At 42.3% G+C, this 13,355-nt stretch overlaps 2 protein-coding genes across 2 annotated transcripts in view; one reads left to right on the top strand and one right to left on the bottom strand.

Moving 5' to 3' along the window:
• Positions 1–13,355, bottom strand: part of LOC119195886 (histone H2AX) — a 545,468-nt gene that overhangs the window by 328,980 nt on the left and 203,133 nt on the right. The window lies entirely within an intron of this gene.
• Positions 9,767–12,798, top strand: LOC119215373 (G2/M phase-specific E3 ubiquitin-protein ligase-like). The gene is made up of 9 exons (XM_037467487.2): positions 9,767–9,990; positions 10,162–10,400; positions 10,497–10,665; positions 10,985–11,071; positions 11,392–11,645; positions 11,727–11,852; positions 12,072–12,212; positions 12,379–12,487; positions 12,587–12,798. The coding sequence occupies exons 1-9, from the start codon at positions 9,834–9,836 to the stop codon at positions 12,796–12,798; spliced, it is 1,494 nt and encodes a 497-aa protein (XP_037323384.1). The 5' UTR covers positions 9,767–9,833.

Here is a 13,355-nt window from a genome sequence, read left to right on the forward strand (position 1 = left end):
ATCCACGCGTGGAAGGGGGTAGGAGTCCTTCTTGGTGACATCATTAAGCCTCCTATAATCCACGCAGAAGCGCCACTCACCCCCTTTCTTCGGCACCATCACGACTGGTGATGCCCAGGGGCTCTCAGAGGGTTCTATTATGCCGGCTCGCTGCATTTTCTCCAAAGCCTGCTCCGCTGCGTCTTGCCGGCCCAGGGGAAGGCGACGTGGGCGCTGCCGTATAGGCGCAGCATCACCCGTGTCAATTGTGTGCTGAACGAGAGAGGTCTGTCCCAGCTCCTCCTCGTTACATGAAAAACAGTCGCGGAACTCCAACAGCAGCTGCCATAGTCGCTCCTGCTGCTCAGCATCCAAGTCCCCTGCACTTCTTTGCCAGACCTCGCGCAGAGCTGTCATCCTCTTCGCTTCGCTCTCATGCAGACTCTCACAGCCCTCCACCGCAGACGGGGTCAGCCTGCAGCCGACAGGAGAGTCCAGGCTACGGGTGGTTAGCTCAGGGTCAAACCGAGGAGCCGACAAGTACGACCTGGCTGTCCTTGTCTGTTTCCCTTCCCCCCCACAGCACCTGTGAGGCCCGGCTGCATGTGTAGCTGCGCACTGGGGATCCAGCGGTCTCATATGCACCACCTGCCCACCACTAAAACTCAGTGTGGCTTTCCCCAGGTCTAACTGACAGCCTTGCTCCCGCAAAAAGTCCAAACCTAAAATACAGGCATCTTGTACTTCTGCTACCCACACAGTGTGTCTCATTTTCCGCCCCCCCACAGTCAATATCAGCTGCCCTCTCCCTTTCATCGGTGCTAGCTCACCAGTTACTGTGCGGAGCTGAACTGCGGTGTCCTCCAACTGCGTACCCGCTGGCACCACCTCTGGCCGGACCACGGTGACCGTTGACCCTGTGTCCACTAGGGAAGTGCATGAAACACCCCCGATGCAAATGGGGATATGGCAGAAGTCTGATATGGAAGTCCTTCCCACCACAACCACATTCTGGCCCCGGCCCATGCTGTACTCAGAGGCGATGGTGGTACCAACCAGTGATGAACGGGACTTTAGGGTGGGGGCACGCAGCGTCCCGTCTACTGCGTCCCCTTGCCGTTTCCCAGAGCTTTAGTTGAGGCAGGGCAATTCTTCACCAGGTGTCCAGCTTGGCCACAACCCCAGCAGAGACGCGGCTGTTGTTGTGGCCGTACCGGGGCTTGTGTTTGTTGACGTCTGGCAGGAGGCATAGCCAACCCTCTGATCATCTCGGTCACCTCATCCACCCACAGCGGCCGCTCTGACATTGTCTCTCCAACCTTCCTGACTATTGGAGAAGCATCGTGCTGTGCAGCGCTCATGACCATCTCCCTCTCCAGCGCGTCAGTCAGGGTTTGCGGGCGAGCCAGCTGAGTGTGCACTCGCAGATCAGATGGGGAGAGCGCCCTGATGAACTGATCACGTGCAAGCTCCGTTTGCACCGGTATGGGCATATGCGCGTATGCTCGCCGCGTCAGTCCTTCGATGTCGTTCGCCAACGTGCGCAGGGGTTCCCCAGTTCGCCTCTGGCGACCATGCAGCTCTGAGCGCAGCAGCTCCGAACAAAAACATTGTCCAAACCGGCGCCCCAGAGCACTAGTCAGGGCTCCGTAATTATCCCTCTCACTCGGGTCCAACAGCAGCAGGCAAGACAGCGCATCATCCGTCAAACAAAGGGCGAGCTGGAGGGCTTTCTGTTCATCTGACCAGCTGTTTGCACGAGCTAAAAGTTCGAACTGAGCATGAAAAGCCTCCCAGTCCGACATCCCCGCATATTTCGGCGTTTTTATGCCCACCGGCACTCGCGGTCCATGGGCGCCGCCATCTTTGTTTACGTTTTCTCCATGCACGTTCCCGGGCAGCAATTTCATCCGCGCCGCGCAGCTAGCTTCAGCGCTAGCCATCGCTAACCCAGGACCCGCAGCGGACGTTGGCGGCTGCAACGCACGCTCCATCTCTCCCCCTAGACTGTCCATGGCAAAACGTTGCCCTCCCATCACCTGAACATGACGCGGATATCCGTACTCGCTGTCCTCTTCCTCCTTCTTAACACGGAAACCTCTGCCAAAGGAACGCTCCATTTCCACCCGACAAAGTGTCCTCCAACCGTAGTCCGCCAAAGCCCGAGCGGTTGACCACGTTATCAGGATTAGATTAAGTTTACTTCTGACACCAGTTGTAGCGTTCCGTGCCAATAAGGAGCCAGGTTTATAATGAATTGGGTTTATTCTCTTCACACCAACCAAACACAGGTCTTCCAGCACACCCGACCCCCAACATTCGCGCCCAAAACCCCCGGAAGGGGCGGCACCCCAACCCTGGTCCGCGCAACACTAACAGTAACAGAACCATATACATTTTGGAACTTCAGACACGCTACAATATTTTCATTTTATGGGAAAAACCACAAAAAAAAAACATTAAGTAAAGAGTAAAGGAGGAGTAAAAAGTTGTTGGTATGTTTTTTTTACGGTAAAAGGGACGTTGATAAGAGATGGGGACTCGAGTTGGAGACTCGGACTCGAGTGCGACTCGAGTCGAACACACGGTGACTTCAGACTCGACTTCAGACTCGTCCTCGAAAGACTTCAGACTCGACTCGGACTCGAGCTTTGGGACTCGTGAGCATCTCTGCCAAAACATAAAGGTGGCAATTTTAACTTTAGTTTTATTCCTCATGAATCCAATATTGTATTTGTTTTGATTTGCTCGGAACCGATTTTGACTAACGTTGCAACAGATAATTCATTCTTTGTATATCTTATTACTCCATTAATTTTACTACAGAAGTGCCATATACCTTCCCCAAGATCCAAATATATTAACCAAAGATATTCAGCGTGTATGGAAATGGACTCAAAAATGCCATCTTTATAAAAGTATGAACTACATTATAAATAATGTAATGAGAGCATGTGTTACTGTAAAAAAAAGTGATGCAAGAAACATTTAAATACACACTCAAACAGTTCCCCCCCATGTACAAAGACACACACACACACACACACACACACACAGCGAAGGAAGAGAAATCATAAGAGAAATCTCCTGTCCAGGAGCAAAAAAACCACCCACGCACACTACTTCTCGTAAGGAGACAGAGGCAGTGTTCCAGAGCAAAAATGTGACACACATACAAACGCACACACACAGCAAGTCAGATAAGCACAGAGGGATCAGGGTTAACCAGGCATCAGTGGGATGCTGTCTGGTGATCGTTCCCTTCCCTGCTGAGGCCCTCTGGCAAGCAAGGGTCTCAGAGTGTGAATGTGATTGTGTGTGTGTGTGTGTGATGGTGGGCTCATGTGAGCATGCAATCACATTTTGTCATACCTTCCCCAGGTCTGCACAATATGTCTTTTCCCCATTGTCTCAAAGAGATGGAGGCCGGTGGAGAAAACGCCAAATGCCCTCTTCTTCCAACCCAGCTAAATACTCTTTTAAATTCATTGGGGAGCTTTATCGCTGCCATGTACATGGAATTCGCCTCTGAGAAATGGGAATCAATGCCCCCAAAGAGAAAAGCAAAGACACCGAGGATACAGTTGGCCACTTGGACACTACACAGAGACATTTTTAGGTCATGACATAGCAGGCCAAATAGCAATGGAAGACATGGTGTCTAATCACATAATTCAATCCACTCTCAACCACACTCTTGTTTACATGCACGAAACTGCTTGCTCTGCCTACGGGGAGAATGACATAGTTGTGTGAGACAGTAGGGAAAAAAACTGAAATATTACATTCTTAAATCTTTAATGCGGGCAGTGGCAGCTAGAATATTCATGCCTTGAACTCAGGTAAGATAACTTTGTATTTGGATCAAGGCAGGCAGGGAACATGCCGATAATCCTGGAACATTCACAAGGTCCATTTAATTACGTCTTCTGAAGCTGTCGAGGTTATCTCATGATCATGTTCTACCAAAGGGTTTTTCACGTCCAACTCGTCAGATACTGACACTTGGACAGTTGGTCTAAGCTTCAAACTGTGTCGGCCAAGGTACCCTTCCCAGTTTTTTACGCTCCTGACTAAGACCAGTTCTCGGCACCCTCTTGTTTGTCTGTAAAATAAATCTTCTCCCTAAGAAGACTCCTCTGTTCTGCTCTTGGGTCAACGCCCTTCACTAAAACACAACAATTTGATTATGTTAATGCTCTTTTATAGCTTACTCCTCAAAAATGCAGTATATTTAACAAATGACTCGTTTTTGTGTAAAAATGTCCTTTTCAAAGTATTAACTGCTTTCTGATAAAAAATAGGAGCGTCCCTTTAGCTCCTTAGCTCCAACCCTTAGGAATTGCTGTCAAGTTGAAGTATAACGTAGCATAAAATGGAAATACCCAAGTAGGCAAATATTAAGAAGAAAGACAAAATAGAATATTGGCTAGATGTGAGGCAATTCTTGCTCCCACACAGGATGCTGACTTCTTGAACAGTGTCACGGATTTGTACTGTTTTTATTGATGTATCAGCATTATGGTGTTCTAATGTAGCACACTGGCACAAATCTAATAGGTAGTTTAATACATAATTGTCCTGGCATGAGATTGATAACAATTCTGTATATATGCTTTATTTAAAGGCTTACTTTTTTGAAGAGAGGCTGCCATTAAGTGAATTATCTCCTGTCACTGCATCCAGCACTTCTGTTGAAATAATCAAATCAGATATGTAAAGTGAAGCCTATAATCTCATTTTCTAAACCTGATTACATTTTGTTGACAGCACACTGGTGGGTCTGATGGTTGCTCGGCTTGCAAGTCTTGTGCACCACAAGGTTGTCACGTCTTATACAAGATAGTACTATATATGATGAGCAGGGCCGGCGCTAGCCATTTGGGTGCCCTAAGCACAAATGCTTAGTGGTGCCCTCCCCAACCAACCAACCAACCACCAAAGGAAGGAATAACCACAATAACAACCATTCAGAATTTCTTAGTAAGGTTCTCTTTATTCCCCAAATAACTTCTAAAAATAAATAATTTACATAAACAAATATGAAAAGAAATAAATTATATAAAAGATAAAAAATATAAATACCAAATACCACAATTACTAAAAACCCAGATTTGGAACTGAACATTGTAAACGCAGAAAGTATTCAAGTATATAACCGTGTAAGTAATAATGTGCACATTTCTCCAGTAAATAATATACATAAGTACAAATAATAATAATAAAGTGCAAATTTTAAAGAGCAAATAACCAGACATAAGTACAAACTGCACAGTAGAATTTACTTTACCATCTCTATAAAAGAGACCATTCTGCTATCCGATAGAACTATATTACAAACATTTTCACTACCATCAGAGGCACACGCCTGCATTTCCTAGCTGCAAAATCAGCTATCAGGTTCATCCTCAAGTGCAAAGCAAACTAGGCTAATAGGCTAATAGGCTAACGTTACCTGACTATGTCTCTGATGGCTAAAATAAATAGCAGGCCCAATTTAAGCATAATCAGAAATATCATTGCTAGCTAGCTAGCTACCTAAGGAATGATAACAGATAACAGAACAGAAACGGTAACATCAATGATAACAAAAACGTAAATGATAACATAAAAAACAAATGATTACAAAAACGGTAACGGTAACACAATTTTTGGGCGGCCCACAGACGAGTACCGAATATGGCCCACCGGCGACCCTTTCGCGACATTATGAGCGCGAGTATATGTGGCCAGCCGGCCGCCCGTTGAACGCTAGCAACGGTCCTCACAAGAAAAAGTTCGGGGACCCCTGATTTAAAACATTGTCTTACCTGAGAGCGACGTGCAAGCATCATCCCGCTGTCTCTTCTATATTCTTTTTTCCGCCAGCCGACTCTTGATGCCTTTTCGAAGCCATTTCAAAGCTGTCTGCCACATTTGAGATTTGAGGCATAATCGAACAAACCACTGGGAGGTGGGGGGAGGGGGGGCCGCACAGGAGGTTCCCTTTTTTCTCAACTAATTTGGTCTTGGCCTATTACTTTTGTATTGCTTTTGCATATTAACATGCTTTAGACATATTTTATTTGTTATTTATACTAGAAGCCTACTGTGAGGATTTTTCACGTCCCAGATTTTTTGATGCCCCCCCAGGCACTTGGTGCCCTACGCGCAGTGCGTGATGTGCGTGTGCGGAGCGCCGGCGCTGATGTTGAGTAAATTACAGGACCAAAAATATTACTCCACACCGTTGGCAAGAAACCATGTGCCGGTAATCAACCTTGGATGAAGATCCTCACCTCAGGGAGGAGATAAACTGGACCTTGACACACAAACATCTTGCCTATTATTTGACCAAAGATACAATGACTTTATTTGAGTTAACCCAACAAGTACTTAGAGGTATTTTCAAGTATTTCCTATAAAAGTTGAACAGTATTTTATAATACTGCTGGAAGGTATTAGAAGCCAGACATGACCAACAAACCAATGGGCGCTAACGGGTTTTAATATAATAGTATCTCTTAAGGAAACTTAGGAAAGACAACCTTCCAGTGTCTTGTTTGACTGAATTGGAAAAAAAGAATTACACAATCAATGCCTCATCTTTTTCTCATTCCACATTCGAAAGGCTTATTCTGTGATTTGCCTTCCCTTGGACTCACTAAAGCAGGCCCATGATGGAATTATCTTACGCCCGCATGATCAAATCTATTTACTGTTAGAGCTCGCCCGCCAGTATATATCGCATGCATCACCATAATATTACAAATCCCACATCGCACACTCGCCTGCCGTCCGTGTATCTTTTGATCGTCCCTTTTACCGTAAAAAACGAAAACACTCGTTTCTCGTTTTTCATTTTACATCCAAAGCGGTAGAACGGAAGTGGGCGGCCGTTTTCCCCTTTTTCGTTTTTAATCAATAACGAGATAGGGGAAGTGGGCAGTTGTTTTCTCGTTCTTCGTTTAGAACCAAAAAACAACTAGCAACTAACAACTTTTTAGTCTATAGCAAACGTTTGTTAGTCAGAAAGGTTATATCAAACAAGTAGCCCTCCACATTATTGTCTGTCCTCCAGATAGCCCTCAAGCCTTAAAACAGTTAGCGAAGACTGTTGTAAAGTTCTTAGAATTCTTAGAATTAAGTTCTGAGAGTATTTTGACATTGTCTTAACTATATGATCTGGTCTTATCTTCCTGTACCTCCACTACTCCGGATCTTCCTCCCAGTTCCCCCGCTCTGCCTGTCCTACTTCACCTCGTCTGGTCACCCCCTCGTACTCTGCTACCCATTACTTAGTACATCTTCACCCCTGTTTTTTTTTGGCTCTTAAAACCCTGCTCCCCCTCACTCCCTGGTCTGTTTTTTGCATTTGGTTTGGCCACCACACCCGTGACAGATTTTTACTTTTGTGTTTTTGGTTACTCAGGGCTTAGTTCATATCTGATGTGAGATTTTTTGCAACAGATTTTTTATTTGTCATACTGTAGCTGTGCTCCTTTTGAACATGGAGAGAGCACTCAGCGAAAACAAGCAACACAGTCCCTGGGAAATCTGCGATTAATATTATATGATCGACATGTACTATCAACGACCAAGTAAAACCACTCAGGGCAGGCATACTTAATACCTGAAACTTTACCTTGAGTGCATGTGTTTTTTCTCTATGTTAGTAAGCAAAGGAAAAATCTGGTCGTGGTTTTAGCCTGAAGGAAGGAAATGTTTTTGATCCATAGTAGGATTGTAGTAGTTTTAGTAGGGCAATACCCATAGGGTAAATCCCACAGCTTTACTCCTGTCTACCTAACTGCTGAGGATCACTTTGGTAACTGATATGAATTCATATTAATTCATAGATTAATGATTATGTTTCAATACATTATCTGGTTGAGAAATATCTCATCTTGAGGTACCCCTTCGTGCAATCAAAGTAGAACACGGTTTGATGTATTTCACTCTGTGTTCGTCAGTGGCAACCTGAGAAAAAATGTATCAATGTCAAGGGAATTAGACAATTTTTCATAGTATTGCAAGTATTTACATAATCAATCAAGTGTCCTCCCTCAAGTATATACACATTTCCTCATCCTCAATTATCCACAAGAAGATGTTCTTGTCAACCAATCTTGTGGCATTTCCCTCGATACGGCAATTGAGCAGATGTTTTTGGTGCTTATGTATTGGATGATTTAATGATTTAGAGGTGTATACAAAAACACAAAAGTTTTCATTTATTGAAATTTAAGTTTTTCATTTCTTCCATTTTTTTCTACATATTTGAAAATTGTAAGTAATACAGCAGCAATGAAATCATTGGTTCTGATTCACAGCTTAGGAGAAATATCAGAGCATGATGTCTGATTTTTGCCTTTCCATTTTTCTTTAATTCACACTAATGTCCCCAGTGCATGAAAAAAACTCAATTTCCCCAATTTGACCCCTTTGTGTGTCACGCTAATAGACTGAAGTAACCTGATGTTAGTGAGGGGGTTTTAAGAGAGAAACGCTCACCTTGACTCCTCTCCCTCACACCTATCTGATTAGCTGTCATCGCCTCTTTCTTCTTGTCTTCATCTCTTTTCAGTGTCTTTGTCTTTGACCCTCTTCAAATTTCTCCATTTCTGTCTTCATGACCCTTTCTCAACGAAGATCACCTCTAACTCTTGCTCACCCGGTCTTTTAGATTTTGCAATACACAGTCATCTACTTTGTTTGAATCTCTCTTCAAAAGTCCCAAACTCATTCCATGAAGTAGAATAAATACAGTGCTACCACGGTGTGGAGCGTGGACATACATGAGATGTGAGGTAGGTAATGTGAGGAAAAGAGGAAGAAGATAATTAATAAAAAAAGAAGTGGTTGCCATAGGCAGAAAAATAATTTACCAGTTCTAACAGTAGAGATCTTCTGTGGATTTTTATTTTATGGCCCGACGCATATGGCTCTGAAGTGTTGTGCTTGCCTCTAAGTGTGTGTGTTTGTGTACTTCAACTGGCTTAATGTCTCCTGTGTACACACTCAGCCTTGTGAACAATAATAACCCTCCGTAAACTAACAGCCGAAAAATGAAACCTTCACCCAATATGGTTCTCATGGCCGTTACAATTAACAAACACACACACACATACAAATTGGAACACAAACTGCCTATTCAGTCCGGGTATACTGAGCCACCCACACAGATTATAACTGAAACTAGGAGCATCTATGCATTTGTACATATCCGCCACCAAGCATATCTTATAATTGATATATTGCATATACAAGCAAGTCTGACATGAATCTTGTTAAACCCAATGTTGGGTAACAGTGCGACTGTGATATTTCTTTACACTTGATTGAATGTGTTTATATATTATGTGTCTGTGTGTGTGTGTGCGCGTATGTGATTGTATGCACGTGTGTGTAAAGTGAATTTAATAAAGGTTTCATTTGGTTGTGGGGCCTTCAGAATATGGAGGACTAAAAGGGCCACAATGAAATAAATAAAAACACCATTAAATAATTACTTAAATGTGTCATTAATTAATTAAAATTAGAATTAAATACATAAAAGTGTAATTAAATGTGTCATTAATTAATTAAAATACTGATTCATTGTATGTAAAATGCATATATAACTATTTTACTATTTACATTTACATTTCATGGGCCTGCGTTGCAGCGCTTCATGAATTACTTAAAACTGTCAAATTGACCCATCAAAAGTTGGTAGGCGGAACCTAACGCCTGATTGGTTACCCTGTGCATCAAGTCAAGACAAATCAATTCGAGATACTGGATTGGTGACCATTGAGTGGTAGACGTTTTTCTGTGTTACAGCGGAGGTAGCAAGGCTCTTTGCGCCATATAACATTGGAGCCAGAAGGAATATGACGAGACGACCAGCACAAGTCCAAGTTTGCCGAAGAAGCTACACACACACCGTCTGTTGTTTGGCTGACCACAATGCGGATAAAATTCCAAGCGTACTGTTTAAAGCTGAACTTCTTACTTCAGGACTTGGAGAGCAAAAAGTAACATTTTCAGGTCAGTGCGAACTATGGATTTACCAAAACTAAAAAATGTGTGTACTGTTCGTTGAAATTATTTGCATTTATGTAAACGTAATTGATTTTAATAGTGTGAATAATAGTTATCACAGGCTTATTTGCTTAATTTAAGGTGAGGTGAGTTATGATTTTGTTTTGTTTTCTCCAGGGAATGACCACGATCCCATGGTTATAACAAATAAACTGATGGAAGTGTTTCCGAAGCTCCAACAAGGTGGAGGCTTTGAATTTCTAAAACTTGTAGGATCGACTCGCAGTCGAAATCTTGCATTGCTTCAGTGTCCCAGCACTGGATACACCCTTGCCTATCTGAAAGATCCATCGACGATGATTGGACAGGCTACCATCTACATACGTCCACTTCAACAGGATCTATCCTTAGATTGTGTACATAAATTTACAGAGACCTAGTTTAATACATAATCAAAACAAAGATTACTGGTGACTTTTAATCATTAATTAAAAGCCATTTGTTGTTGTTAGGAGAGCTCACGTCCTGCCTCTGGTCCAGTCATCCCCTGCATCACTTGTCAGAAGGAAGTTCCCTTGAAGATGGATGTAAGGGAGTCTGAAGAGGACCGGGAACGGGAGCTTCTCTTATTCTATAAACAGCAGCAAGAATGGGCATGTCCACTTCATTGTACTCTGGTTGGTAAGTAATATAAAGTTTATAATATAAATACATCAGTACAGTTTATACCACTCAAGTAGCATATATGGAATTGTCCCATTGGAAAATGGGACAATGAAATGCACAAAATTATATAATTGATAAAAAATGTTATGTATGTGAATATTGTGCACAATATACTCTTATCTGGAATAATCAATATTAAGGATGCTGTTCTAGAATTACAGCCAATAGAATTTTGACTATTTTTCTCCCTTGTTTGTTAAATGTTAGCTAATTCAGTTACCTGTATTTGTCGGCCACTTTTTTCCACTGTGTTATTATCAGTATTTAATTTCAGGTGATGTTGCTATCGGAGAGGGAGTGATGCGGTACTTTATGACAACAATCATATCCAAACTCCAGTTTGGATTCAGTCTAGATCTTGGTAAGTACACGCACACGTTCTGGTGGTTGATGAACGCAGATATGTGTTGTTTAGCGGAGGGTCGGTGGGCAATGTTTTGTGTCAGGTAAATCGGTAGTGGGGTATACAGGGGGGTTGCATTTGTAGTAGTTTGGGGTCATTTTGGAGTAGGCTACAATTTGGTTTAAGTGAATTCTACAAGCAGCAATAACACAGGCCAAGTAATCGCCCGTTCCAAACAGGCACATTTTCAACGGGCACTGCACTAGTATGATGTAATTTTATGTATTTAAGAGGTTAATTGTGGTGACTTTATTCCTTGCTCTCTTGGTACTTTACAGGAGGAATGGGCCGAACACTGCTATTTGAGGGTGAACCTGACCATCTTGTTCCAGCAGCATCAGAGGCACTTATTGAAAGCAACCTCTTCCGGGTTGCAGGAAGGATGTTGGCCCACACCTTTCTGCATGACGGTCCCCATGTCACAGGATTAAGTCCTGCTGTAATTCATGTACTCTTCAATGGGGACCCTGAAATGGCTACTGTTGTTGTTAAAGACTGTCCTGATCTGCACATCAGGAGCATCATAGAACTGGTATGTAACCTAAAAAAACTTTGCCATGTAAAAAAAATATTGCTTGGGCTGATATAATAAATGGTATGGTCCTTATTCTAGCTTGAACATGAAGAACTTACACCGGAACAGAAAGACACAGTTTCAGATCTTTCCATGTCTTGGGATCTTCCGGCAGTCACCAAAACAAATCGGAGATGGCTACATAATAAACTTCTACTCCATGCAGTGAGTTCCTGCTGGTGACAGAATCCATTGCTGTACTTGTTGAAATTATGGAATGTATTCTGAACCCTGACTTGTTAATGTTAACACAAGAGTTTAAGTACTAGAGTTTAAATGGATTTTTTAAGGCACTTTATTGTGCTTTTATTAACATTTTTTCTACTTTGTCAACAAATTTGGGTTAAGGATTTGGGCTGTAATATGGGTCGGTCTGTCTCTTAGGTCGTTGGGAGGACCATGCGCCAAATTAAACAGTTGAGAAAGGGACTGAAAGATGTGATGGTATGGCCCCTGCTGACATCTAGGCCAGATGTTGTCCCACTTCTTTTCCCCAAAATGGCTGAAATGCAGTTCACACCCCAGGTAAGTCAGTAATTTAGTTATATTTGTGACTTAACTTGATGAATTTTACGTCTATTTTCAATGACTAAGCTGGCTATTTTTCCATTTTCCAAAAATGTGATCTGCATAGTCCTTCACCAAAATAAGTTCTCCCTTTTTTTAAATTACAATTTTTCTTTTCTTTAAGATGCTCCTAGAAAAAATCACATGGCCAGTTGAGGACAGTGATGATGAAGACTTTGACTTGGACACCACCTGCCGCATCACTGGCTTTTTAAGGATGTTCATTGAAACAGGTATAAACCTTATTTCTCTTTTTACAAATGCTTCTGTCTCATGGATAGATATGAAATTAAGTTGAACTAAATGTGTTCAATCCATTGTATGACTTTTAGCTTCATCAGGTACCCTGGCCCAGCTGCTGACATTCTGGGTTGGCTGGGAGATGCTTCCTCCTGAATTGATAGTGGAGATTTCTGGGGGAACCCTTCCTACGTCCTCCACATGCTTTGAAACCCTAAAGCTGCCAGCTCATTTCAAAATCTACATGGACTTTGAGAAAGCACTTGTCGCTGCTATAAAAAGTACTGGATTTGGGCTGGTTTAAGTTTGTTCAGACAGATGTCAATTAGGGCTGGGTAATATTTCAATATTATATCTATCGTAATTTTGACATGTAATGTTACATGGTAAGTTCAGTCTTTTCCTGGTTTCAAAGGCTGCATTACAGTAAAGTGTAATTTTCTGAATTTACCAGACTGTTCTAGTATTTGCCTTTAACCACTTAGTCATTATATCCACATTATGATGGTTATTTATCAGAAATTTAAAGGTGGAAGATATTTTGTGACTGAATCAATTGTCAACCATACAATATCGTCATTGAGGTGTTTGGTCAAAAATATTGTGATATTTGATTTTCTCCATATTGCCCAGCCCTAATGTCAATGCCTACACTGTTCAGAGTCTTTGAAAACTTAGATTAACACACTGTGCAGTAGTTGACCTTTTGATATTCATTTTTTTATTCTGCATATATATTTCTTTTAAAAGGAAAGCAAACTTTCAGTTTTTGACTGCTGGTTCTAACACAACAAATAAAAACATGGCTTGGACATCAGTCTAAGATTCTTGATAACACTTCCACAGTCTCTACATATAATC

The sequence above is a fragment of the Pungitius pungitius genome, chromosome 6 (assembly GCF_949316345.1).
Source record: "Pungitius pungitius chromosome 6, fPunPun2.1, whole genome shotgun sequence".
Taxonomy (NCBI): domain Eukaryota; kingdom Metazoa; phylum Chordata; class Actinopteri; order Perciformes; family Gasterosteidae; genus Pungitius; species Pungitius pungitius.